Here is a 27,428-nt window from a genome sequence, read left to right on the forward strand (position 1 = left end):
ACTGTGGTCTGGAGTCTGGGGGATAAGACTAGGGGTATACTGTGGTCTGGAGTCTGGGGGGATAAGACTAGGGGTATACTGTGGTCTGGAGTCTGGGGGATAAGACTAGGGGTATACTGTGGTCTGGAGTCTGGGGGATAAGACTAGGGGTATACTGTGGTCTGGAGTCTGGGGGATAAGGCTAGGGGTATACTGTGGTCTGGAGTCTGGGGGATAAGAGTAGGGGTATACTGTGGTCTGGAGTCTGGGGGATAAGACTAGGGGTATACTGTGGTCTGGAGTCTTGGGGGATAAGACTAGGGGTATACTGTGATCTGGAGTCTGGGGGATAAGACTAGGGGTATACTGTGGTCTGCAGTCTGGGGGATAAGACCAGGGGTATACTGTGGTCTGGAGTCTGGGGGATAAGACTAGGGGTATACTGTGGTCTGGAGTCTTGGGGGGATAAGACTAGGGGTATACTGTGGTCTGGAGTCTGGGGGGATAAGACTAGGGGTATACTGTGGTCTGGAGTCTTGGGGGATAAGACTAGGGGTATACTGTGGTCTGGAGTCTGGGGGGATAAGACTAGGGGTATACTGTGGTCTGGAGTCTGGGGGGATAAGACCAGGGGTATACTGTGGTCTGGAGTCTGGGGGATAAGACTAGGGGTATACTGTGGTCTGGAGTCTGGGGGATAAGACTAGGGGTATACTGTGGTCTGGAGTCTGGGGGGATAAGACTAGGGGTATACTGTGGGTGGTCTGGAGTCTGGGGGGATAAGACTAGGGGTATACTGTGGGTGGTCTGGAGTCTGGGGGGATAAGACTAGGGGTATACTGTGAGTGGTCTGGAGTCTGGGGGGATAAGACTAGGGGTATACTGTGGTCTGGAGTCTGGGGGGATAAGACTAGGGGTATACTGTGGTCTGGAGTCTGGGGGGATAAGACTAGGGGTATACTGTGGTCTGGAGTCTGGGGGGGATAAGACTAGGGGTATACTGTGGTCTGGAGTCTGGGGGGATAAGACTAGGGGTATACTGTGGTCTGGAGGGATAAGACTATTGGTATACTGTGGTCTGGAGTCTGGGGGGATAAGACTAGGGGTATACTGTGGTCTGGAGTCTGGGGGACAAGACTAGGGGTATACTGTGGTCTGGAGTCTGGGGGGATAAGACTAGGGGTATACTGTGGTCTGGAGTCTGGGGGACAAGACTAGGGGTATACTGTGGTCTGGAGTCTGGGGGGACAAGACTAGGGGTATACTGTGGTCTGGAGTCTGGGGGACAAGACTAGGGGTATACTGTGGTCTGGAGTCTGGGGGACAAGACTAGGGGTATACTGTGGTCTGGAGTCTGGGGGGATAAGACTAGGGGTATACTGTGGTCTGGAGTCTGGGGGGACAAGACTAGGGGTATACTGTGGTCTGGAGTCTGGGGGGACAAGACTAGGGGTATACTGTGGTCTGGAGTCTGGGGGGACAAGACTAGGGGTATACTGTGGTCTGGAGTCTGGGGGACAAGACTAGGGGTATACTGTGGTCTGGAGTCTGGGGGGATAAGACTAGGGGTATACTGTGGGTGGTCTGGAGTCTGGGGGGATAAGACTAGGGGTATACTGTGGTCTGGAGTCTGGGGGATAAGACTAGGGGTATACTGTGGTCTGGAGTCTGGGGGGATAAGACTAGGGGTATACTGTGGTCTGCAGTCTGGGGGGATAAGACTAGGGGTATACTGTGGTCTGGAGTCTGGGGGGACAAGACTAGGGGTATACTGTGGTCTGGAGTCTGGGGGGATAAGACTAGGGGTATACTGTGGTCTGGAGTCTGGAGGGACAAGACTAGGGGTATACTGTGGTCTGGAGTCTGGGGGGACAAGACTAGGGGTATACTGTGGTCTGGAGTCTGGGGGGATAAGACTAGGGGTATACTGTGGTCTGCAGTCTGGGGGGATAAGACTAGGGGTATACTGTGGTCTGGAGTCTATGGGGGACAAGACTAGGGGTATACTGTGTTCTGGAGTCTGGGGGATAAGACTAGGGGTATACTGTGGTCTGGAGTCTGGGGGACAAGACTAGGGGTATACTGTGGTCTGGAGTCTGGGGGACAAGACTAGGGGTATACTGTGGTCTGGAGTCTGGGGGATAAGACTAGGGGTATACTGTGGGTGGTCTGGAGTCTGGGGGGATAAGACTAGGGGTATACTGTGGTCTGGAGTCTGGGGGGATAAGACTAGGGGTATACTGTGGTCTGGAGTCTGGGGGGATAAGACTAGGGGTATACTGTGGGTTGTCTGGAGTCTGGGGGGATAAGACTAGGGGTATACTGTGGTCTGGAGTCTGGGGGATAAGACTAGGGGTATACTGTGGGTGGTCTGGAGTCTGGGGGGGATAAGACTAGGGGTATACTGTGGTCTGGAGTCTGGGGGACAAGACTAGGGGTATACTGTGGGTGGTCTACAGTCTGGGGGATAAGACTAGGGGTATACTGTGGGTGGTCTGGAGTCTGGGGGATAAGACTAGGGGTATACTGTGGGTGGTCTGGAGTCTGGGGGATAAGACTAGGGGTATACTGTGGGTGGTCTGGAGTCTGGGGGGATAAGACTAGGGGTATACTGTGGGTGGTCTGGAGTCTGGGGGGATAAGACTAGGGGTATACTGTGGTCTGGAGTCTGGGGGGACAAGACTAGGGGGTATACTGTGGTCTGGAGTCTGGGGGGATAAGACTAGGGGTATACTGTGGTCTGGAGTCTGGGGGACAAGACTAGGGGTATACTGTGGTCTGGAGTCTGGGGGGACAAGACTAGGGGTATACTGTGGTCTGGAGTCTGGGGGACAAGACTAGGGGTATACTGTGGTCTGGAGTCTGGGGGGACAAGACTAGGGGTATACTGTGGTCTGGAGTCTGGGGGGATAAGACTAGGGGTATACTGTGGTCTGGAGTCTGGGGGGACAAGACTAGGGGTATACTGTGGTCTGGAGTCTGGGGGGACAAGACTAGGGGTATACTGTGGTCTGGAGTCTGGGGGGACAAGACTAGGGGTATACTGTGGTCTGGAGTCTGGGGGGACAAGACTAGGGGTATACTGTGGTCTGGAGTCTGGGGGGATAAGACTAGGGGTATACTGTGGGTGGTCTGGAGTCTGGGGGATAAGACTAGGGGTATACTGTGGTCTGGAGTCTGGGGGGATAAGACTAGGGGTATACTGTGGTCTGGAGTCTGGGGGGATAAGACTAGGGGTATACTGTGGTCTGCAGTCTGGGGGGATAAGACTAGGGGTATACTGTGGTCTGGAGTCTGGGGGGGACAAGACTAGGGGTATACTGTGGTCTGGAGTCTGGGGGGATAAGACTAGGGGTATACTGTGGTCTGGAGTCTGGAGGGACAAGACTAGGGGTATACTGTGGTCTGGAGTCTGGGGGACAAGACTAGGGGTATACTGTGGTCTGGAGTCTGGGGGATAAGACTAGGGGTATACTGTGGTCTGCAGTCTGGGGGATAAGACTAGGGGTATACTGTGGTCTGGAGTCTATGGGGGACAAGACTAGGGGTATACTGTGTTCTGGAGTCTGGGGGGATAAGACTAGGGGTATACTGTGGTCTGGAGTCTGGGGGGACAAGACTAGGGGTATACTGTGGTCTGGAGTCTGGGGGGACAAGACTAGGGGTATACTGTGGTCTGGAGTCTGGGGGGATAAGACTAGGGGTATACTGTGGGTGGTCTGGAGTCTGGGGGGATAAGACTAGGGGTATACTGTGGTCTGGAGTCTGGGGGGATAAGACTAGGGGTATACTGTGGTCTGGAGTCTGGGGGATAAGACTAGGGGTATACTGTGGGTTGTCTGGAGTCTGGGGGATAAGACTAGGGGTATACTGTGGTCTGGAGTCTGGGGGGATAAGACTAGGGGTATACTGTGGTTGGTCTGGAGTCTGGGGGATAAGACTAGGGGTATACTGTGGTCTGGAGTCTGGGGGACAAGACTAGGGGTATACTGTGGGTGGTCTACAGTCTGGGGGGATAAGACTAGGGGTATACTGTGGGTGGTCTGGAGTCTGGGGGGATAAGACTAGGGGTATACTGTGGGTGGTCTGGAGTCTGGGGGATAAGACTAGGGGTATACTGTGGGTGGTCTGGAGTCTGGGGGATAAGACTAGGGGTATACTGTGGGTGGTCTGGAGTCTGGGGGATAAGACTAGGGGTATACTGTGGGTGGTCTGGAGTCTGGGGGGATAAGACTAGGGGTATACTGTGGGTGGTCTGGAGTCTGGGGGGATAAGACTAGGGGTATACTGTGGGTGGTCTGGAGTCTGGGGGATAAGACTAGGGGTATACTGTGGGTGGTCTGGAGTCTGGGGGGATAAGACTAGAGGTATACTGTGGTCTGGAGTCTGGGGGATAAGACTAGGGGTATACTGTGGGTGGTCTGGAGTCTGGGGGGATAAGACTAGGGGTATACTGTGGGAGGTCTGGAGTCTGGGGGGATAAGACTAGGGGTATACTGTGGGTGGTCTGGGGTCTGGGGGGATAAGACTAGGGGTCTACTGTGGGTGGTCTGGAGTCTGGGGTGATACGACTAGGGGTATACTGTGGGTGGTCTGGAGTCTGGGGGGATAAGACTAGGGGTATACTGTGGGTGGTCTGGAGTCTGGGGGATAAGACTAGGGGTATACTGTGGTCTGGAGTCTGGGGGATAAGACTAGGGGTATACTGTGGTCTGGAGTCTGGGGGGATAAGACTAGGGGTATACTGTGGTCTGCAGTCTGGGGGGATAAGACTAGAGGTATACTGTGGGTGGTCTGGAGTCTGGGGGGATAAGACTAGGGGTATAATGTGGGTGGTTTGGAGTCTGGGGGGATAAGACTAGGGGTATACTGTGGGTGGTCTGGAGTCTGGGGGATAAGACTAGGGGTATAGTGTGGTCTGGAGTCTGGGGGATAAGATTAGGGGTATACTGTGGGTGGTCTGGAGTCTGGGGGATAAGACTAGGGGTATACTGTGGGGGGTCTGGAGTCTGGGGGATAAGACTAGGGGTATACTGTGGTCTGGAGTCTGGGGGGATAAGACTAGGGGTATACTGTGGTCTGCAGTCTGGGGGATAAGACTAGGGGTATACTGTGGTCTGGAGTCTGGGGGATAAGACTAGGGGTATACTGTGGTCTGGAGTCTGGGGGGATAAGACTAGGGGTATACTGTGGTCTGGAGTCTGGGGGACAAGACTAGGGGTATACTGTGGTCTGGAGTCTGGGGGGACAAGACTAGGGGTATACTGTGGTCTGGAGTCTGGGGGATAAGACTAGGGGTATACTGTGGTCTGCAGTCTGGGGGGATAAGACTAGGGGTATACTGTGGTCTGGAATCTGGGGGGACAAGACTAGGGGTATACTGTGGTCTGGAGTCTGGGGGGATAAGACTAGGGGTATACTGTGGGTGGTCTGGAGTCTGGGGGGATAAGACTAGGGGTATACTGTGGTCTGGAGTCTGGGGGATAAGACTAGGGGTATACTGTGGTCTGGAGTCTGGGGGATAAGACTAGGGGTATACTGTGGTCTGCAGTCTGGGGGGATAAGACTAGGGGTATACTGTGGTCTGGAGTCTGGGGGGACAAGACTAGGGGTATACTGTGGTCTGGAGTCTGGGGGATAAGACTAGGGGTATACTGTGGTCTGGAGTCTGGAGGGACAAGACTAGGGGTATACTGTGGTCTGGAGTCTGGGGGACAAGACTAGGGGTATACTGTGGTCTGGAGTCTGGGGGATAAGACTAGGGGTATACTGTGGTCTGCAGTCTGGGGGGATAAGACTAGGGGTATACTGTGGTCTGGAGTCTGGGGGGACAAGACTAGGGGTATACTGTGGTCTGGAGTCTGGGGGGATAAGACTAGGGGTATACTGTGGTCTGGAGTCTGGGGGACAAGACTAGGGGTATACTGTGGTCTGGAGTCTGGGGGGACAAGACTAGGGGTATACTGTGGTCTGGAGTCTGGGGGATAAGACTAGGGGTATACTGTGGGTGGTCTGGAGTCTGGGGGGATAAGACTAGGGGTATACTGTGGTCTGGAGTCTGGGGGATAAGACTAGGGGTATACTGTGGTCTGGAGTCTGGGGGGATAAGACTAGGGGTATACTGTGGGTGGTCTGGAGTCTGGGGGGATAAGACTAGGGGTATACTGTGGTCTGGAGTCTGGGGGATAAGACTAGGGGTATACTGTGGGTGGTCTGGAGTCTGGGGGGATAAGACTAGGGGTATACTGTGGGTGGTCTGGAGTCTGGGGGGATAAGAGTAGGGGTATACTGTGGTCTGGAGTCTGGGGGGATAAGACTAGGGGTATACTGTGGGTGGTCTGGAGTCTGGGGGGATAAGACTAGGGGTATACTGTGGGTGGTCTGGAGTCTGGGGGGATAAGACTAGGGGTATACTGTGGGTGGTCTGGAGTCTGGGGGGATAAGACGAGAGGTATACTGTGGTCTGGAGTCTGGGGGGATAAGACTAGGGGTATACTGTGGGTGGTCTGGAGTCTGGGGGGATAAGACTAGGGGTATACTGTGGGAGGTCTGGAGTCTGGGGGGATAAGACTAGGGGTATACTGTGGGTGGTCTGGGGTCTGGGGGATAAGACTAGGGGTATACTGTGGGTGGTCTGGAGTCTGGGGGATACGACTAGGGGTATACTGTGGGTGGTCTGGAGTCTGGGGGATAAGACTAGGGGTATACTGTGGGTGGTCTGGAGTCTGGGGGGATAAGACTAGGGGTATACTATGGTCTGGAGTCTGGGGGATAAGACTAGGGGTATACTGTGGTCTGGAGTCTGGGGGATAAGACTAGGGGTATACTGTGGTCTGCAGTCTGGGGGATAAGACTAGGGGTATACTGTGGGTGGTCTGGAGTCTGGGGGGATAAGACTAGGGGTATAATGTGGGTGGTCTGGAGTCTGGGGGGATAAGACTAGGGGTATACTGTGGGTGGTCTGGAGTCTGGGGGGATAAGACTAGGGGTATAGTGTGGTCTGGAGTCTGGGGGGATAAGACTAGGGGTATACTGTGGGTGGTCTGGAGTCTGGGGGATAAGACTAGGGGTATACTGTGGGGTCTGGAGTCTGGGGGGATAAGACTAGGGGTATACTGTGGTCTGGAGTCTGGGGGATAAGACTAGGGGTATACTGTGGTCTGCAGTCTGGGGGATAAGACCAGGGGTATATTGTGGTCTGGAGTCTGGGGGGAAAAGACTAGGGATATACTGTGGTCTGGAGTCTGGGGGGATAAGACTAGGGGTATACTGTGGTCTGGAGTCTGGGGGATAAGACTAGGGGTATACTGTGGGTGGTCTGGAGTCTGGGGGATAAGACTAGGGGTATACTGTGGGTGGTCTGGAGTCTGGGGGATAAGACTAGGGGTATACTGTGGGTGGTCTGGAGTCTGGGGGGATAAGACTAGGGGTATACTGTGGTCTGCAGTCTGGGGGGATAAGACCAGGGGTATACTGTGGTCTGGAGTCTGGGGGGATAAGACTAGGGGTATACTGTGGTCTGGAGTCTTGGGGGATAAGACTAGGGGTATACTGTGGTCTGGAGTCTGGGGGGATAAGACTAGGGGTATACTGTGGTCTGGAGTCTTGGGGGATAAGACTAGGGGTATACTGTGGTCTGGAGTCTGGGGGATAAGACTAGGGGTATACTGTGGGTGGTCTGGAGTCTGGGGGATAAGACTAGGGGTATACTGTGGTCTGGAGTCTGGGGGATAAGACTAGGGGTATACTGTGGTCTGGAGTCTGGGGGATAAGACCAGGGGTATACTGTGGTCTGGAGTCTGGGGGGATAAGACTAGGGGTATACTGTGGTCTGGAGTCTGGGGGGATAAGACTAGGGGTATACTGTGGTCTGGAGTCTGGGGGATAAGACTAGGGGTATACTGTGGGTGGTCTGGAGTCTGGGGGGATAAGACTAGGGGTATACTGTGGGTGGTCTGGAGTCTGGGGGGATAAGACTAGGGGTATACTGTGGGTGGTCTGGAGTCTGGGGGGATAAGACTAGGGGTATACTGTGGTCTGGAGTCGGGGGGATAAGACTAGGGGTATACTGTGGTCTGGAGTCTGGGGGATAAGACTAGGGGTATACTGTGGTCTGGAGTCTGGGGGATAAGACTAGGGGTATACTGTGGTCTGGAGTCTGGGGGATAAGACTAGGGGTATACTGTGGTCTGGAGGGATAAGACTATTGGTATACTGTGGTCTGGAGTCTGGGGGGATAAGACTAGGGGTATACTGTGGTCTGGAGTCTGGGGGGACAAGACTAGGGGTATACTGTGGTCTGGAGTCTGGGGGATAAGACTAGGGGTATACTGTGGTCTGGAGTCTGGGGGACAAGACTAGGGGTATACTGTGGTCTGGAGTCTGGGGGACAAGACTAGGGGTATACTGTGGTCTGGAGTCTGGGGGGACAAGACTAGGGGTATACTGTGGTCTGGAGTCTGGGGGACAAGACTAGGGGTATACTGTGGTCTGGAGTCTGGGGGATAAGACTAGGGGTATACTGTGGTCTGGAGTCTGGGGGGACAAGACTAGGGGTATACTGTGGTCTGGAGTCTGGGGGACAAGACTAGGGGTATACTGTGGTCTGGAGTCTGGGGGACAAGACTAGGGGTATACTGTGGTCTGGAGTCTGGGGGGACAAGACTAGGGGTATACTGTGGTCTGGAGTCTGGGGGGATAAGACTAGGGGTATACTGTGGGTGGTCTGGAGTCTGGGGGGATAAGACTAGGGGTATACTGTGGTCTGGAGTCTGGGGGATAAGACTAGGGGTATACTGTGGTCTGGAGTCTGGGGGGATAAGACTAGGGGTATACTGTGGTCTGCAGTCTGGGGGATAAGACTAGGGGTATACTGTGGTCTGGAGTCTGGGGGACAAGACTAGGGGTATACTGTGGTCTGGAGTCTGGGGGATAAGACTAGGGGTATACTGTGGTCTGGAGTCTGGAGGGACAAGACTAGGGGTATACTGTGGTCTGGAGTCTGGGGGGACAAGACTAGGGGTATACTGTGGTCTGGAGTCTGGGGGATAAGACTAGGGGTATACTGTGGTCTGCAGTCTGGGGGGATAAGACTAGGGGTATACTGTGGTCTGGAGTCTATGGGGGACAAGACTAGGGGTATACTGTGTTCTGGAGTCTGGGGGGATAAGACTAGGGGTATACTGTGGTCTGGAGTCTGGGGGGACAAGACTAGGGGTATACTGTGGTCTGGAGTCTGGGGGGACAAGACTAGGGGTATACTGTGGTCTGGAGTCTGGGGGATAAGACTAGGGGGTATACTGTGGGTGGTCTGGAGTCTGGGGGATAAGACTAGGGGTATACTGTGGTCTGGAGTCTGGGGGGATAAGACTAGGGGTATACTGTTGTCTGGAGTCTGGGGGATAAGACTAGGGGTATACTGTGGGTTGTCTGGAGTCTGGGGGATAAGACTAGGGGTATACTGTGGTCTGGAGTCTGGGGGGATAAGACTAGGGGTATACTGTGGGTGGTCTGGAGTCTGGGGGGATAAGACTAGGGGTATACTGTGGTCTGGAGTCTGGGGGGACAAGACTAGGGGTATACTGTGGGTGGTCTACAGTCTGGGGGGATAAGACTAGGGGTATACTGTGGGTGGTCTGGAGTCTGGGGGGATAAGACTAGGGGTATACTGTGGGTGGTCTGGAGTCTGGGGGGGGATAAGACTAGGGGTATACTGTGGGTGGTCTGGAGTCTGGGGGGATAAGACTAGGGGTATACTGTGGGTGGTCTGGAGTCTGGGGGGATAAGACTAGGGGTATACTGTGGGTGGTCTGGAGTCTGGGGGATAAGACTAGGGGTATACTGTGGGTGGTCTGGAGTCTGGGGGGGATAAGACTAGGGGTATACTGTGGGTGGTCTGGAGTCTGGGGGATAAGACTAGGGGTATACTGTGGGTGGTCTGGAGTCTGGGGGATAAGACTAGAGGTATACTGTGGTCTGGAGTCTGGGGGATAAGACTAGGGGTATACTGTGGGTGGTCTGGAGTCTGGGGGGGATAAGACTAGGGGTATACTGTGGGAGGTCTGGAGTCTGGGGGGATAAGACTAGGGGTATACTGTGGGTGGTCTGGGGTCTGGGGGGATAAGACTAGGGGTATACTGTGGGTGGTCTGGAGTCTGGGGGGATACGACTAGGGGTATACTGTGGGTGGTCTGGAGTCTGGGGGGATAAGACTAGGGGTATACTGTGGGTGGTCTGGAGTCTGGGGGGATAAGACTAGGGGTATACTGTGGTCTGGAGTCTGGGGGGATAAGACTAGGGGTATACTGTGGTCTGGAGTCTGGGGGGATAAGACTAGGGGTATACTGTCGTCTGCAGTCTGGGGGGATAAGACTAGAGGTATACTGTGGGTGGTCTGGAGTCTGGGGGGATAAGACTAGGGGTATAATGTGGGTGGTCTGGAGTCTGGGGGGATAAGACTAGGGGTATACTGTGGGTGGTCTGGAGTCTGGGGGGATAAGACTAGGGGTATAGTGTGGTCTGGAGTCTGGGGGGATAAGATTAGGGGTATACTGTGGGTGGTCTGGAGTCTGGGGGATAAGACTAGGGGTATACTGTGGGGGTCTGGAGTCTGGGGGGATAAGACTAGGGGTATACTGTGGTCTGGAGTCTGGGGGGATAAGACTAGGGGTATACTGTGGTCTGCAGTCTGGGGGGATAAGACTAGGGGTATACTGTGGTCTGGAGTCTGGGGGGATAAGACTAGGGGTATACTGTGGTCTGGAGTCTGGGGGGATAAGACTAGGGGTATACTGTGGTCTGGAGTCTGGGGGACAAGACTAGGGGTATACTGTGGTCTGGAGTCTGGGGGGACAAGACTAGGGGTATACTGTGGTCTGGAGTCTGGGGGGATAAGACTAGGGGTATACTGTGGTCTGCAGTCTGGGGGGGATAAGACTAGGGGTATACTGTGGTCTGGAGTCTGGGGGGACAAGACTAGGGGTATACTGTGGTCTGGAGTCTGGGGGATAAGACTAGGGGTATACTGTGGGTGGTCTGGAGTCTGGGGGGATAAGACTAGGGGTATACTGTGGTCTGGAGTCTGGGGGATAAGACTAGGGGTATACTGTGGTCTGGAGTCTGGGGGATAAGACTAGGGGTATACTGTGGTCTGCAGTCTGGGGGGGATAAGACTAGGGGTATACTGTGGTCTGGAGTCTGGGGGACAAGACTAGGGGTATACTGTGGTCTGGAGTCTGGGGGATAAGACTAGGGGTATACTGTGGTCTGGAGTCTGGAGGGACAAGACTAGGGGTATACTGTGGTCTGGAGTCTGGGGGGACAAGACTAGGGGTATACTGTGGTCTGGAGTCTGGGGGGATAAGACTAGGGGTATACTGTGGTCTGCAGTCTGGGGGGATAAGACTAGGGGTATACTGTGGTCTGGAGTCTGGGGGGACAAGACTAGGGGTATACTGTGGTCTGGAGTCTGGGGGGATAAGACTAGGGGTATACTGTGGTCTGGAGTCTGGGGGACAAGACTAGGGGTATACTGTGGTCTGGAGTCTGGGGGGACAAGACTAGGGGTATACTGTGGTCTGGAGTCTGGGGGGATAAGACTAGGGGTATACTGTGGGTGGTCTGGAGTCTGGGGGATAAGACTAGGGGTATACTGTGGTCTGGAGTCTGGGGGATAAGACTAGGGGTATACTGTGGTCTGGAGTCTGGGGGATAAGACTAGGGGTATACTGTGGGTGGTCTGGAGTCTGGGGGATAAGACTAGGGGTATACTGTGGTCTGGAGTCTGGGGGATAAGACTAGGGGTATACTGTGGGTGGTCTGGAGTCTGGGGGGATAAGACTAGGGGTATACTGTGGGTGGTCTGGGGTCTGGGGGGATAAGACTAGGGGTATACTGTGGTCTGGAGTCTGGGGGGATAAGACTAGGGGTATACTGTGGGTGGTCTGGAGTCTGGGGGGGATAAGACTAGGGGTATACTGTGGGTGGTCTGGAGTCTGGGGGATAAGACTAGGGGTATACTGTGGGTGGTCTGGAGTCTGGGGGGATAAGACGAGAGGTATACTGTGGTCTGGAGTCTGGGGGATAAGACTAGGGGTATACTGTGGGTGGTCTGGAGTCTGGGGGATAAGACTAGGGGTATACTGTGGGAGGTCTGGAGTCTGGGGGGATAAGACTAGGGGTATACTGTGGGTGGTCTGGGGTCTGGGGGGATAAGACTAGGGGTATACTGTGGGTGGTCTGGAGTCTGGGGGAATACGACTAGGGGTATACTGTGGGTGGTCTGGAGTCTGGGGGGATAAGACTAGGGGTATACTGTGGGTGGTCTGGAGTCTGGGGGGATAAGACTAGGGGTATACTATGGTCTGGAGTCTGGGGGGATAAGACTAGGGGTATACTGTGGTCTGGAGTCTGGGGGGATAAGACTAGGGGTATACTGTGGTCTGCAGTCTGGGGGGATAAGACTAGGGGTATACTGTGGGTGGTCTGGAGTCTGGGGGGATAAGACTAGGGGTATAATGTGGGTGGTCTGGAGTCTGGGGGGATAAGACTAGGGGTATACTGTGGGTGGTCTGGAGTCTGGGGGGATAAGACTAGGGGTATAGTGTGGTCTGGAGTCTGGGGGGATAAGACTAGGGGTATACTGTGGGTGGTCTGGAGTCTGGGGGGATAAGACTAGGGGTATACTGTGGGGGGTCTGGAGTCTGGGGGATAAGACTAGGGGTATACTGTGGTCTGGAGTCTGGGGGGATAAGACTAGGGGTATACTGTGGTCTGCAGTCTGGGGGATAAGACCAGGGGTATACTGTGGTCTGGAGTCTGGGGGGAAAAGACTAGGGATATACTGTGGTCTGGAGTCTGGGGGGATAAGACTAGGGGTATACTGTGGTCTGGAGTCTGGGGGGATAAGACTAGGGGTATACTGTGGGTGGTCTGGAGTCTGGGGGGATAAGACTAGGGGTATACTGTGGGTGGTCTGGAGTCTGGGGGATAAGACTAGGGGTATACTGTGGGTGGTCTGGAGTCTGGGGGATAAGACTAGGGGTATACTGTGGTCTGCAGTCTGGGGGGATAAGACCAGGGGTATACTGTGGTCTGGAGTCTGGGGGGATAAGACTAGGGGTATACTGTGGTCTGGAGTCTTGGGGGACAAGACTAGGGGTATACTGTGGTCTGGAGTCTGGGGGGATAAGACTAGGGGTATACTGTGGTCTGGAGTCTTGGGGGATAAGACTAGGGGTATACTGTGGTCTGGAGTCTGGGGGGATAAGACTAGGGGTATACTGTGGGTGGTCTGGAGTCTGGGGGGATAAGACTAGGGGTATACTGTGGTCTGGAGTCTGGGGGATAAGACTAGGGGTATACTGTGGTCTGGAGTCTGGGGGATAAGACTAGGGGTATACTGTGGTCTGGAGTCTGGGGGGATAAGACTAGGGGTATACTGTGGTCTGGAGTCTGGGGGGATAAGACTAGGGGTATACTGTGGTCTGGAGGGATAAGACTAGGGGTATACTGTGGTCTGGAGTCTGGGGGGATAAGACTAGGGGTATACTGTGGTCTGGAGTCTGGGGGGACAAGACTAGGGGTATACTGTGGTCTGGAGTCTGGGGGGATAAGACTAGGGGTATACTGTGGTCTGGAGTCTGGGGGGACAAGACTAGGGGTATACTGTGGTCTGGAGTCTGGGGGATAAGACTAGGGGTATACTGTGGTCTGGAGTCTGGGGGACAAGACTAGGGGTATACTGTGGTCTGGAGTCTGGGGGACAAGACTAGGGGTATACTGTGGTCTGGAGTCTGGGGGATAAGACTAGGGGTATACTGTGGGTGGTCTGGAGTCTGGGGGGGATAAGACTAGGGGTATACTGTGGTCTGGAGTCTGGGGGGATAAGACTAGGGGTATACTGTGGTCTGGAGTCTGGGGGATAAGACTAGGGGTATACTGTGGTCTGCAGTCTGGGGGATAAGACTAGGGGTATACTGTGGTCTGGAGTCTGGGGGACAAGACTAGGGGTATACTGTGGTCTGGAGTCTGGGGGATAAGACTAGGGGTATACTGTGGTCTGGAGTCTGGGGGGACAAGACTAGGGGTATACTGTGGTCTGGAGTCTGGGGGGACAAGACTAGGGGTATACTGTGGTCTGGAGTCTGGGGGATAAGACTAGGGGTATACTGTGGTCTGCAGTCTGGGGGATAAGACTAGGGGTATACTGTGGTCTGGAGTCTGGGGGGACAAGACTAGGGGTATACTGTGGTCTGGAGTCTGGGGGGATAAGACTAGGGGTATACTGTGGTCTGGAGTCTGGGGGACAAGACTAGGGGTATACTGTGGTCTGGAGTCTGGGGGGACAAGACTAGGGGTATACTGTGGTCTGGAGTCTGGGGGATAAGACTAGGGGTATACTGTGGGTGGTCTGGAGTCTGGGGGGATAAGACTAGGGGTATACTGTGGTCTGGAGTCTGGGGGGATAAGACTAGGGGTATACTGTGGTCTGGAGTCTGGGGGGATAAGACTAGGGGTATACTGTGGGTGGTATGGAGTCTGGGGGGATAAGACTAGGGGTATACTGTGGTCTGGAGTCTGGGGGGATAAGACTAGGGGTATACTGTGGGTGGTCTGGAGTCTGGGGGGATAAGACTAGGGGTATACTGTGGTCTGGAGTCTGGGGGGACAAGACTAGGGGTATACTGTGCGTGGTCTGCAGTCTGGGGGGATAAGACTAGGGGTATACTGTGGGTGGTCTGGAGTCAGGGGGGATAAGACTAGGGGTATACTGTGGGTGGTCTGGAGTCTGGGGGGGATAAGACTAGGGGTATACTGTGGGTGGTCTGGAGTCTGGGGGATAAGACTAGGGGTATACTGTGGGTGGTCTGGAGTCTGGGGGATAAGACTAGGGGTATACTATGGTCTGGAGTCTGGGGGGATAAGACTAGGGGTATACTGTGGGTGGTCTGGAGTCTGGGGGATAAGACTAGGGGTATACTGTGGGTGGTCTGGAGTCTGGGGGGATAAGACTAGGGGTATACTGTGGGTGGTCTGGAGTCTGGGGGATAAGACTAGAGGTATACTGTGGTCTGGAGTCTGGGGGATAAGACTAGGGGTATACTGTGGGTGGTCTGGAGTCTGGGGGATAAGACTAGGGGTATACTGTGGGAGGTCTGGAGTCTGGGGGATAAGACTAGGGGTATACTGTGGGTGGTCTGGGGTCTGGGGGATAAGACTAGGGGTATACTGTGGGTGGTCTGGAGTCTGGGGGATACGACTAGGGGTATACTGTGGGTGGTCTGGAGTCTGGGGGATAAGACTAGGGGTATACTGTGGTTTGTCTGGAGTCTGGGGGATAAGACTAGGGGTATACTGTGGTCTGGAGTCTGGGGGGGATAAGACTAGGGGTATACTGTGGTCTGGAGTCTGGGGGGATAAGACTAGGGGTATACTGTGGTCTGCAGTCTGGGGGATAAGACTAGGGGTATACTGTGGGTGGTCTGGAGTCTGGGGGGATAAGTCTAGGGGTATAATGTGGGTGGTCTGGAGTCTGGGGGGATAAGACTAGGGGTATACTGTGGGTGGTCTGGAGTCTGGGGGGATAAGACTAGGGGTATAGTGTGGTCTGGAGTCTGGGGGGATAAGACTAGGGGTATACTGTGGGTGGTCTGGAGTCTGGGGGGATAAGACTAGGGGTATACTGTGGGGGGTCTGGAGTCTGGGGGGATAAGACTAGGGGTATACTGTGGTCTGGAGTCTGGGGGGATAAGACTAGGGGTATACTGTGGTCTGCAGTCTGGGGGGATAAGACCAGGGGTATACTGTGGTCTGGAGTCTGGGGGGAAAATACTAGGGATATACTGTGGTCTGGAGTCTGGGGGGATAAGACTAGGGGTATACTGTGGTCTGGAGTCTGGGGGGTAAGACTAGGGGTATACTGTGGGTGGTCTGGAGTCTGGGGGGATAAGACTAGGGGTATACTGTGGGTGGTCTGGAGTCTGGGGGATAAGACTAGGGGTATACTGTGGGTGGTCTGGAGTCTGGGGGGATAAGACTAGGGGTATAATGTGGGTGGTCTGGAGTCTGGGGGGATAAGACTAGGGGTATACTGTGGTCTGGAGTCTGGCCCTATGTATATACTGTATGTGGTCTGGAGTCTGGGGGGATAAGACTAGTAGCAGTTGGTACTTACTTTTTAACACCATCCTCTGTATATTCACTCCTGTAGAAGCCTCCCAGGTCATCAGCCAGTTCTCCTATAAAATCAGTGTACAGCTCATACTGTCTCCCCACCATCAGATTACTATCCAGCTGGATCACTAGGAACTGAGTAGGAACCTGCAGCCAGCTTTTCTTTATGGTGGGAGCAGTAGATCCATCCAGGCCAGTCAGTCTGGCATGGTGGCCATTGAGCAGAGTCAGGTTCAGCTTGTTAGAGTGGATGAGGATCAGATCTGTGTCCTTCTTACACTGGAACACCACAGCTGACTGTCCTGTGAAGACGTAGAGGCCAGTAGAGGCATTGACCACCAGTCGAGGCCAGAGGGTGATGTTGTAGGAGACGGGAGACAGGGAGTCAGGCAGTCTGTAGTGGTCCCAGGGGTCTTTAGGAGTGGAGGGGGTTGGAGAGGCAGTGGTCAACATGGCCGCGCCATCCACAAGTTTCTCCTGGTTCTTGGTCTTTTCCTTATGGTAGACTGCTGCCAGGGCGATGATGGTGACCACTGCTCCAGTCCCCATCAGAAGGCCTGCTAGCCCCATGTTCTTACTGATGTAGAAGCCTTTAGCCATGGCTGACGTCTGTCTGTCTGCTGGAGGTGGTAACAGAGAGATGGCAGGGCAGCCTGTGGTCTCCGGGACTCTGGTAGGCTCTGTCTCTTCCCTCCTCAGTTAAAGGATCAACTATTAACACGCCATAGTTTGGTGATGTTACAGAAGCGGTCTCCTGACCCACAGCAAAACCCTAAGGTGAGATGGGAAAAAAGATTTGTAACGAACTGCAGAGAATACAATGTACTATTCGCTGTCTGCGTACCAGGAAACCGATAGGGTGACTAATATTTCAGATGTCTGTGTACCAGGAAACAGATAGGGTGACTAATATTTCAGATGTCTGTGTACCAGGAAACAGATAGGGTTACTAATATTTCGGATGGGACGTTAAAACGGGTGTCCTGACTCTCTGTGGTCACTAAAGATCCCATGGCACTCATCATAAGAGTAGGGGTGTTAACCCCGGTGTCCTGGATAAATTCCCAATCTGGCCCCCATACCATCATGGACATCTAATCATCCCTAGCTTCAAATTGGCTCATTCATCCCCCCTCCTCCCCCTGTAACTCTTCCTCAGACAACTGACCTGGTACAATAAGGGTAATAAATATGATAGATGACAGGATCTCTTTCCTGGTACACAGACAAAACTGGAGAAACAGGAAATAGTATCAGTACACTTCCAGTCAGCAGTTCATTGGTAGAGAGAGAGAGAGAGAGAAGGGTTAGGGTTAGGGCCAGCAGTTCATTGGTAGAGAGAGAGAGAGAGAAGGGTTAGGGCCTGCAGTTCATTGGTTGAGAGAGAGAGAGAGAGAAGGGTTAGGGTTAGGGCCAGCAGTTCATTGGTAGAGAGAGAGAGAGAGAAGGGTTAGGGTTAGGGTTAGGGCCAGCAGTTCATTGGTAGAGAGAGAGAGAGAGAGAAGGGTTAGGGTTAGGGTTAGGGTTAGGGCCAGGGTTAGTGTTAGGGCCAGGGTTAGTGTTAGGGTTAGGGTCAGGGCCAGGGTTAGGGTTAGGGCCAGCAGTTCATTGGTAGAGAGAGAGAGAGAAGTGTTAGGGTCAGGGCCAGGGCCAGGGTTAGGGTTAGGGCCAGGGTTAGTGTTAGGGTTAGGGCCAGGGTTAGGGTCAGGGCCAGGGCCAGGGTTAGGGTTAGGGCCAGGGTTAGTGTTAGGGTTAGGGCCAGGGTTAGGGCCAGGGTTAGGGCCAGGACCAGGGTTAGGGCCAGGGTTAGGGCCAGGGTTAGGGTTAGTGTTAGGGCCAGGGTTAGGGCCAGGGTTAGGGCCAGGGTTAGGGTTGGAAATAGAAAAGAGCGAGAGGGGGAGAGGGAGAGACAGACAGAGAGACAGAGAAATCAAAAAGATAATAAGATTCACCCTGCACACACAAACAGACCCCAAAGAGCCCCAAGAAAGCAACACAACTAGACCCAACCAAACCATGAGAAAACAAAAAAACAGAGCAAACTATAACACTATTTGGCCCTAAACAGAGAGTACACAGTGGCAGAATACCTGACCACTGTGACTGACCCAAACTTAAGGAAAACTTTGACTATGTACAGACTCAGTGAGCATAGCCCTGCTATTGAGAAAGGCCGCCGTAGGCAGACCTGGCTCTCAAGAGAAGACAGGCTATGTGCACACTGCCCACAAAATGAGGTGGAAACGGAGCTGCACTTCTTAACCTCCTGCCAAATGTATGACCATATTAGAGACACATATTTCCCTCAGATTACAGCGATCCACAAAGAATTAGAAAACAAACCCAATTTTGATAAACTCCCATATCTACTGGGTGAAATACCACAGTGTGCCATCACAGCTGCAAGATTTGTGACCAGTTGCCACAAGAAAAGGGCAACCAGTGAAGAACAAACAACATTGGAAATACAACCCATATTTATCTGTTTATGTACAGTGAGGGAAAAAAGTATTTGATCCTCTGCTGATTTTGTACGTTTGTACGTCAGAATAATAATAATAATATGCCATTTAGCAGACGCTTTTATCCAAAGCGACTTACAGTCATGCGTGCATACATTTTTGTGTATGGGTGGTTCCGGGGATCGAACCCACTACCTTGGCGTTACAAGCGCCGTGCTCTACCAGCTGAGCTACAGAGGATTTGCATTTTGCATTGGATTTGCATTTTAAATGAGGGAAATAAGTATTTGACCCCTTTGCAAAACATTACTTAGTACTTGGTGGCAAAACACTTGTTGGCAATCACAGAGGTCAGACGTTTCTTGTAGTTGGCCACCAGGTTTGTACACATCTCAGGAGGGATTTTGTCCCACTCCTCTTTGCAGATCTTCTCCAAGTCATTAAGGTTTCGAGGCTGACGTTTGGCAACTCGAACCTTCAGCTCCCTCCACAGATTTTCTATGGGATTAAAGTCTGGAGACTGACTAGGCCACTCCAGGACCTTAATGTGCTTCTTCTTGAGCCACTCCTTTGTTGCCTTGGCCGTGTGTTTTGGGTCATTGTCATGCTGGAATACCCATCCACGACCCATTTTCAATGCCCTGGCTGAGGGAAGGAGGTTCTCACCCAAGATTTGACGGTACATGGCCCTGTCCATCGTCCCTTTGATGCGGTGAAGTTGTCCTGTCCCCCTTAGCAGAAAAACACCCCCAAAGCATAATGTTTCCACCTCCATGTTTGACGGTGGGGATGGTGTTATTGGGGTCATGGGCAGCATTCCTCCTCCTCCAAACACGGCGAGTTGAGTTGATGCCAAAGAGCTCCATTTTCGTCTCATCTGACCACAACACTTTCACCCAGTTCTCCTCTGAATCATTCAGATGTTCATTGGCAAACTTCAGACGGGCCTGTATATGTGCTTTCTTGAGCAGGGGGACCTTGCGGGCGCTGCAGGATTTCAGTCCTTCACGGCGTGGTGTGTTACCAATTGTTTTCTTGGTGGATTTTTTTGTTGTTATTCTGTCTCTCACTGTTCAAATAAAACCTACCATTAAAATTATAGACTGATTATTTCTTTGTCAGTAGGCAAACGTACAAAATCAGCAGGGGATCAAATACTTTTTTCCCTCACTGTATCTAAAACTCTGTACATAGCTGATAATATAACACTTGAAATATATGTATATTTTTGAAACCTTTTTGAGTGCAATATTTAATGTTAAAGTCTAATAGTTTAATATTTAATGTTAAAGTCTAATAGTTTTTTGTTGATGTTGTTTATTTGCTTCTCTTCTCACTTTTGTTTATTGTTTATTTGCTTTGACGATGTAAATATACAGTTGAAGTCAGAACTTTACATACACTTGGGTTGGAGTCATTAAAACTCATTTTTCAACCACTCCACAAATGTCTTGTTAACAAACTATAGTTTTGTCAAGTCGGTTAGGACATCTACTTTGTGCATGACACAAGTAATTTTTCCAACTATGTTTACAGACAGATTATTTCACTTATAATTCACTGTATCACAATTCCAGTGGGTCAGAAGTTTACATACACTAAGTTGACTGTGCCTTTAAACAGCTTGGAAAATTCCAGAAAATGATGTCATGGCTTTAGAAGCTTCTGATAGGCTAATTGACAACATTTGAGTCAATTGGTGGTGTACCTGTGGATGTATTTCAAGGCCTACCTTCAAACTCAGTGCCTCTTTGCTTGACATCATGAGAAAATCAAAAGAAATCAGCCAAGACCTCAGAAAAAAATTGTAGACCTCCACAAGTCTGGTTCATCCTTGGGAGCAATTTCCAAACGCCTGAAGGTACCACGTTCATCTGTACAAACAATAGTACGCATGTATAAACACCATGGGACCATGCAGCTGTCATACCACTCAGGAAGGAGACGCGTTCTGTCTCCTAGAGATGAACGTACTTTGGTGCGAAAAGTGCAAATCAATCCCAGAACAACAGCAAAGGACCTTGTGAAGATGCTGGAGGAAACCGGCACAAAAGTATCTATATCCACAGTAAAACGAGTCCTATATCGACATAACCTGAAAGGCCGCACAGCAAGGAAGAAGCCACTGCTCCAAAACCGTCATAAAAAAGCCAGACTACGGTTTGCAACTGCACATGGGGACAAAGATCGTACTTTTTGGAGAAATGTCCTATGGTCTGATGAAACAAAAAAAATAACTGTTTGGACATAATGACCATCGTTATGTTTGGAGGAAAAAGGGGGCAGCTTGCAAGCCGAAGAACACCATCCCAACCGTGAAGCACAGGGGTGGCAGCATCAAGCTGTGGGGGTGCTTTGCTGCAGGAGGGACTGGTGCACTTCACAAAATAGATGGCATCATGAGGAAGGAAAATGATGTGGATATATTGAAGCAACATCTCAAGACATCAGTCAGGAAGTTAAAGCTTGGTCGCAAATGGGTCTTCCAAATGGACAATGACCCCAAGCATACTTCCAAAGTTGTGGCAAAATGGCTTAAGGATAACAAAGTCAAGGTATTGTAGTGGCCATCACAAAGCCCTGACCTCAATCCTATAGGAAATGTGTGGGCAGAACTGAAAAAGCGTGTGCGAGCAAGGAGGCCTACAGACCTGACTCAGTTACACCAGCTCTGTCAGGAGGAATGGGCCAAAATTCACCCAACTTATTGTGGGAAGCTTGTGGAAGGCTACCCGAAACGTTTGACCCAAGTTAAACAATTTAAAGGCAATGCTACCAAATACTAATTGAGTGTATGTAAACTTCTCTCCCACTGGGAATGTGATGAAATAAATAAAACTGAAATAAATAAATAATTATTTCTACAGGGGATTTCTACTAGGATTAAGTGTCAGGAACTGTGAAAAACTGAGTTTAAATGTATTTGGCTAAGGTGTATGTAAACTTCCGACTTCAACTGTATGTTTCCCATGCCAATAAAGCCCTTAAATTGAAATTGAGAGAGAGAGAGAGAGATTCAGGCAGAGTCAGAGAGAAAACAAAGCTCGTATAGAGGAAAGGAACTTTGTACATCATATCTAGAAGATAACAATGTGCTATAAATTGAAAAGTTGACTATAATCATATCACATTTTTCCGTTTGGTCTGACGGCTTTTCAACTTTGGTAAGACATTAAGATAGGCACTTCAACTGTATTTGTCTGATGTCATTCCAGCTGTTTATCTATAAACCTGACACAAGCATTACTTCATCATCCACCACAGGTTACATGGTGTGGTCGGTCAAGGTCAATGTCTAATATCAGCCTCTTATTAGTAGCCTGAGAGTAATATCAGCCCCTTATTGGTAGCCTGAGAGTAATATCAGACTCTTATTAGTAGCCTGAGAGTAATATCAGCCTCTTATTAGTAGCCTGAGAGTAATATCAGCCTCTTATTAGTAGCCTGAGAGTAATATCAGCCTCTTATTGGTAGCCTGAGAGTAATATCAGCCCCTTATTGGTAGCCTGAGAGTAATATCAGCCCCTTATTAGTAGCCTGAGAGTAATATCAGCCTCTTATTGGTAGCCTGAGAGTAATATCAGCCCCTTATTGGTAGCCTGAGAGTAATATCAGCCCCTTATTAGTAGCCTGAGAGTAATATCAGCCACTTATTGGTAGCCTGAGAGTAATATCAGCCTCTTATTGGTAGCCTGAGAGTAATATCAGCCTCTTATTGGTAGCCTGAGAGTAATATCAGCCTCTTATTAGTAGCCTGAGAGTAATATCAGCCTCTTATTAGTAGCCTGAGAGTATTTTACATTTACATTTTAGTCATTTAGCAGACGCTCTTATCCAGAGTGACTTACATGAGCAATTAGGGTTAAGTGCCTTGCTTAAGGGCACGTCGACAGATTTTTCACCTAGTCAGCTCGGGGATTAGAACCAGCGACCTTTTGGTTACTGGCACAACGCTCTTACCCACTAAGCTACCTGCCGCCCTAATATCAGCCCCTTATTAGTAGCCTGAGAGTAATATCAGCCTCTTATTGGTAGCCTGAGAGTAATATCAGCCCCTTATTGGTAGCCTGAGAGTAATATCAGCCCCTTATTAGTAGCCTGAGAGTAATATCAGACTCTTATTAGTAGCCTGAGAGTAATATCAGCCTCTTATTAGTAGCCTGAGAGTAATATCAGCCTCTTATTGGTAGCCTGAGAGTAATATCAGCCTCTTATTGGTAGCCTGAGAGTAATATCAGCCCCTTATTGGTAGCCTGAGAGTAATATCAGCCCCTTATTAGTAGCCTGAGAGTAATATCAGCCACTTATTGGTAGCCTGAGAGTAATATCAGCCTCTTATTGGTAGCCTGAGAGTAATATCAGCCTCTTATTGGTAGCCTGAGAGTAATATCAGCCTCTTATTAGTAGCCTGAGAGTAATATCAGCCTCTTATTAGTAGCCTGAGAGTATTTTACATTTACATTTTAGTCATTTATGATTGAGTGTAGTCTGGCCCAGGAGTGTGAAGGTGAACGGAAAGGCTGGAGCAACGAACAGCCCTTGCTGTCTCTGCCGGGCCGGTTCCCCTCTCCACTGGGGTTCTCTGCCTCTAACCCTGTTGCAGGGGCTGAGTCACTGGCTTGCTGGTGCTCTTTCATGCCGTCCCTGGGAGGGGTGCGTCACTTGAGTGGGTTGAGTTACTGACGTGATCTTCCTGTCTGGGTTGGCGCCCCCCCTTGGTTTGTGCTGTGGTGGAGACCTCTGTGGGCTATACTCGGCCTTGTCTCAGGATTGTAAGTTGGTGGTTGGGGATATCCCTCTAGTGGTGCGGGGGCTGTGCTTTGGCGGAGTGGGTGGGGTTATATCCTTCCTGTTTGGCCCTGTCCGGGGTTTCTTCGGATGGGGCCACAGTGTCTCCGGACCGCTCCTGTCTCAGCCTCCAGTATTTATGCTGCAGTAGTTTATGTGTCGGGGGGCTGGGGTTAGTTGGTTATACCTGGAGTACTTCTCCTGTCTTATCCAGTGTCCTGTGTGAATTTAAGTATGCTCTCTCTAATTCTCTCGTTCTCTCTTTCTCTCTGAGAACCTGAGCCCTAGGACCATACGTCAGGACTACCGGGCATGATGACACCTTGCTGTCCCCAGTCCGCCTGGCCTTGCTGCTATTCCAGTTTCAACTGTTCTGCCTGCGGCTACGAAACCCCTACCTGTCCCAGACCTGCTGTTTTCAACTCTAAATGATCGGCTATGAAAAGCCAACTGAGAGACCTGAGCCCTAGGACCATACGTCGGGACTACCGGCCGTGGTGACTCCTTGCTGTCCCCAGTCCGCCTGGCCTTGCTGCTATTCCAGTTTAAACTGTTCTGCCTGCGGTTATGGAACCCCTACCTGTCCCAGACCTGCTGTTTTAAACTCTAATGATCGGCTATGAAAAGCCAACTGAGATTTATTCCTGATTATTATTTGACCATGCTTGTCACTTATGAACATTTTTGAACATCTTGGCATGGTTCTGTTATAATCTCCACCCGGCACAGCCAGAAGAGGACTGGCCACCCCTCATAGCCTGGTTCCTCTCTAGGTTTCTTCCTAGGTTTTGCCTTTCTAGGGAGTTTTTCCTAGCCACCGTGCTTCTACACCTGCATTACTAGCTGTTTGGGGTTTTAGGCTGGGTTTCTGTACAGCACTTCGAGATATTAGCTGATGTAAGAAGGGCTATATAAAATAAAATTGATTGATTTAGCAGACGCTCTTATCCAGAGTGACTTACATGAGCAATTAGGGTTAAGTGCCTTGCTTAAGGGCACGTCGACAGATTTTTCACCTAGTCAGCTCGGGGATTAGAACCAGCGACCTTTTGGTTACTGGCACAACGCTCTTACCCACTAAGCTACCTGCCGCCCTAATATCAGCCCCTTATTAGTAGCCTGAGAGTAATATCAGCCTCTTATTGGTAGCCTGAGAGTAATATCAGCCCCTTATTGGTAGCCTGAGAGTAATATCAGCCCCTTATTAGTAGCCTGAGAGTAATATCAGACTCTTATTAGTAGCCTGAGAGTAATATCAGCCTCTTATTAGTAGCCTGAGAGTAATATCAGCCTCTTATTGGTAGCCTGAGAGTAATATCAGCCTCTTATTGGTAGCCTGAGAGTAATATCAGCCCCTTATTGGTAGCCTGAGAGTAATATCAGCCCCTTATTGGTAGCCTGAGAGTAATATCAGCCCCTTATTGGTAGCCTGAGAGTAATATCAGCCTCTTATTGGTAGCCTGAGAGTAATATCAGCCTCTTATTGGTAGCCTGAGAGTAATATCAGCCTCTTATTGGTAGCCTGAGAGTAATATCAGCCCCTATGACCTTGTTTAAACATCTGGCAACAGCGTAGCAGTTTGACGGGGTCTCTGATTGAAGACTGAACAGGCTGTGCAGACCGTTGTCTGTCTGCTAGCTGCTCTGAGCCACAGCCAGTCTGTCATTACATTAGATAAATATACAACACAAGTTAATGAGAAACACACAGTATCCAACCAGGCAGCAGTCCAGAACTGTGTCCCAAAAGACTCCCTATTCTCTATAAATGCACTACTACCCGATTGGCCCTGGTTAAAAGTAGTGCACTACATAGGGAATGGGTTGGCATTTGGGATGCAACCCATGGGCCATCAGGTTCATTCAATCCTACTCCTAGCAGCCTGGTCCCAGATCTGTTTCTGCTCTTGGCTACTCCTAGCAGCCTGGTCCCAGATCTGTTTCTGCTCTTGGCTACTCCTAGCAGCCTGGTCCCAGATCTGTTTCTGCTCTTGGCTACTCCTAGCAGCCTGGTCCCAGATCTGTTTCTGCTCTTGGCTACTCCTAGCAGCCTGGTCCCAGATCTGTTTCTGCTCTTGGCTACTCCTAGCAGCCTGGTCCCAGATCTGTTTCTGCTCTTGGCTACTCCTAGCAGCCTGGTCCCAGATCTGTTTCTGCTCTTGGCTACTCCTAGCAGCCTGGTCCCAGATCTGTTTCTGCTCTTGGCTACTCCTAGCAGCCTGGTCCCAGATCTGTTTCTGCTCTTGGCTACTCCTAGCAGCCTGGTCCCAGATCTGTTTCTGCTCTTGGCTACTCCTAGCAGCCTGGTCCCAGATCTGTTTCTGCTCTTGGCTACTCCTAGCAGCCTGGTCCCAGATCTGTTTCTGCTCTTGGCTACTCCTAGCAGCCTGGTCCCAGATCTGTTTCTGCTCTTGGCTACTCCTAGCAGCCTGGTCCCAGATCTGTTTCTGCTCTTGGCTACTCCTAGCAGCCTGGTCCCAGATCTGTTTCTGCTCTTGGCTACTCCTAGCAGCCTGGTCCCAGATCTGTTTCTGCTCTTGGCTACTCCTAGCAGCCTGGTCCCAGATCTGTTTCTGCTCTTGGCTACTCCTAGCTACCTGGTCCCAGATCTGTTTCTGCTCTTGGCTACTCCATTGCTCATTGTCAAACTACAGTGCATTCGGAAAGTATTCAGACCCCTTGACTTTTTCCACATTATTCTAAAATGCTCATCAATCTACACACAATACTCCATAATGACAAAGCAAAAACAAGTTTAGAAATTTTTGCAAATTTATACAAAATAAAAAACTGTAAGTATTCAGACCCATTGCTATGATATTTGAAATTGAGCTCAGGTGCATCATTTTTCCATTGATCATCCTTGAGATGTTTCTACAACTTGATTGGATCCCACCTGTGGTAAATTCAATTGATTGGACATGATTTGGAAAGGCACATACCTGTCTATATAAAGGTCCCACAGTTGACAGTGCATGTCAGAGCAAAAACCAAACCATGAGGTCGAAGGAATTGTCCGTAGAGCTCCGAGACAGGATTGTGTCGAGGCACAGATCTGGGGAAGGGTACCAAAAAATGTCTGCAGCATTGAAGGTTCCCAAGAACACAGTGGCCTCCATCATTCTTAAATGGAAGAAGTTTGGAACCACCAAGACTCTTCCTAGAGCTGGCTGCCCGGCCAAACTGAGTAATCGGGGGAGAAGGGCCTTGGTCAGGGAGGTGACCAAGAACCCGATGATCACTCCGACTGAGCTCCAGAGTTCCTCTGTGGAGATGGGAGAACCTTCCAGACAACCATCTCTGCAGCACTCCACCAATCAGGCCTTTATGGAAGTGTCCAGAAGGAAGCCACTCCTCAGTAAAAGGCACATGACAGCCCTCTTGGAGTTTGCCAAAAGGCACCTAAAGGACTCTCAGGCCATGAGAAACAAGATTCTCTGGTCTGATGAAATAAAGATTGAACTCTTTGGCCTGAATGCCAAGCGTCACATCTGGAGGAAACCTGGCACCATCCCTACAGTGAAGCATGATGGTGGCAGCATCATGCTGTGGGGATGTTTTTCAGCGGCAGGGACTGGGAGACTAGTCAGGATCTAGGGAAAGATGAACGGAGCAAAGTATAGAGAGATCTGTGCAGCGACGCTCCCCATCCAACCTGACAGAGCTTGACAGGATCTGCAGAGAAGAATGGGAGAAACTCCCCAAATACAGGTGTGCCAAGCTTGTAGCGTCATTCCCAAGGAGACTCAAGACTGTAATCGCTGCCAAAGGTGCTTCAACAAAGTACTGAGTAAAGGGTCTGAATACTTATGTAAATGTCACATTTAATTTGTTCATTTTTTAATAAATTAGCACAAAAAAATGGCTTTGTCATTATGGGGTTTTGTATATAGATTGATGAGGGGAATTCTAGAATAAGGCTGTATGGTAACAAAATGTGGAAAAAGTCAAGGGGTCTGAATACTTTCCCAATGCACTGTATGACAAAGAGTTGGCATGATAGCACACACAGACTGACCCTCAGGC

The 27,428-nt window shown here is 50.9% G+C and overlaps 1 protein-coding gene across 2 annotated transcripts in view; it reads right to left on the reverse strand.

The window, feature by feature from the left end:
* LOC121555638 (aminopeptidase N) overlaps positions 1–27,428 on the reverse strand; it is a 152,475-nt gene that overhangs the window by 92,674 nt on the left and 32,373 nt on the right. For both annotated transcript variants that reach the window (XM_041869465.2, XM_041869464.2), the window contains exon 2: positions 16,154–16,924. In XM_041869465.2, coding sequence (XP_041725399.1) covers positions 16,154–16,752 — 599 coding nt within the window. In that variant the 5' untranslated portion in view covers positions 16,753–16,924. The remainder of the gene's footprint in view (positions 1–16,153; positions 16,925–27,428) is intronic.

This window comes from Coregonus clupeaformis, unplaced genomic scaffold (genome assembly GCF_020615455.1).
Source record: "Coregonus clupeaformis isolate EN_2021a unplaced genomic scaffold, ASM2061545v1 scaf0050, whole genome shotgun sequence".
Lineage (NCBI taxonomy): Eukaryota > Metazoa > Chordata > Actinopteri > Salmoniformes > Salmonidae > Coregonus > Coregonus clupeaformis.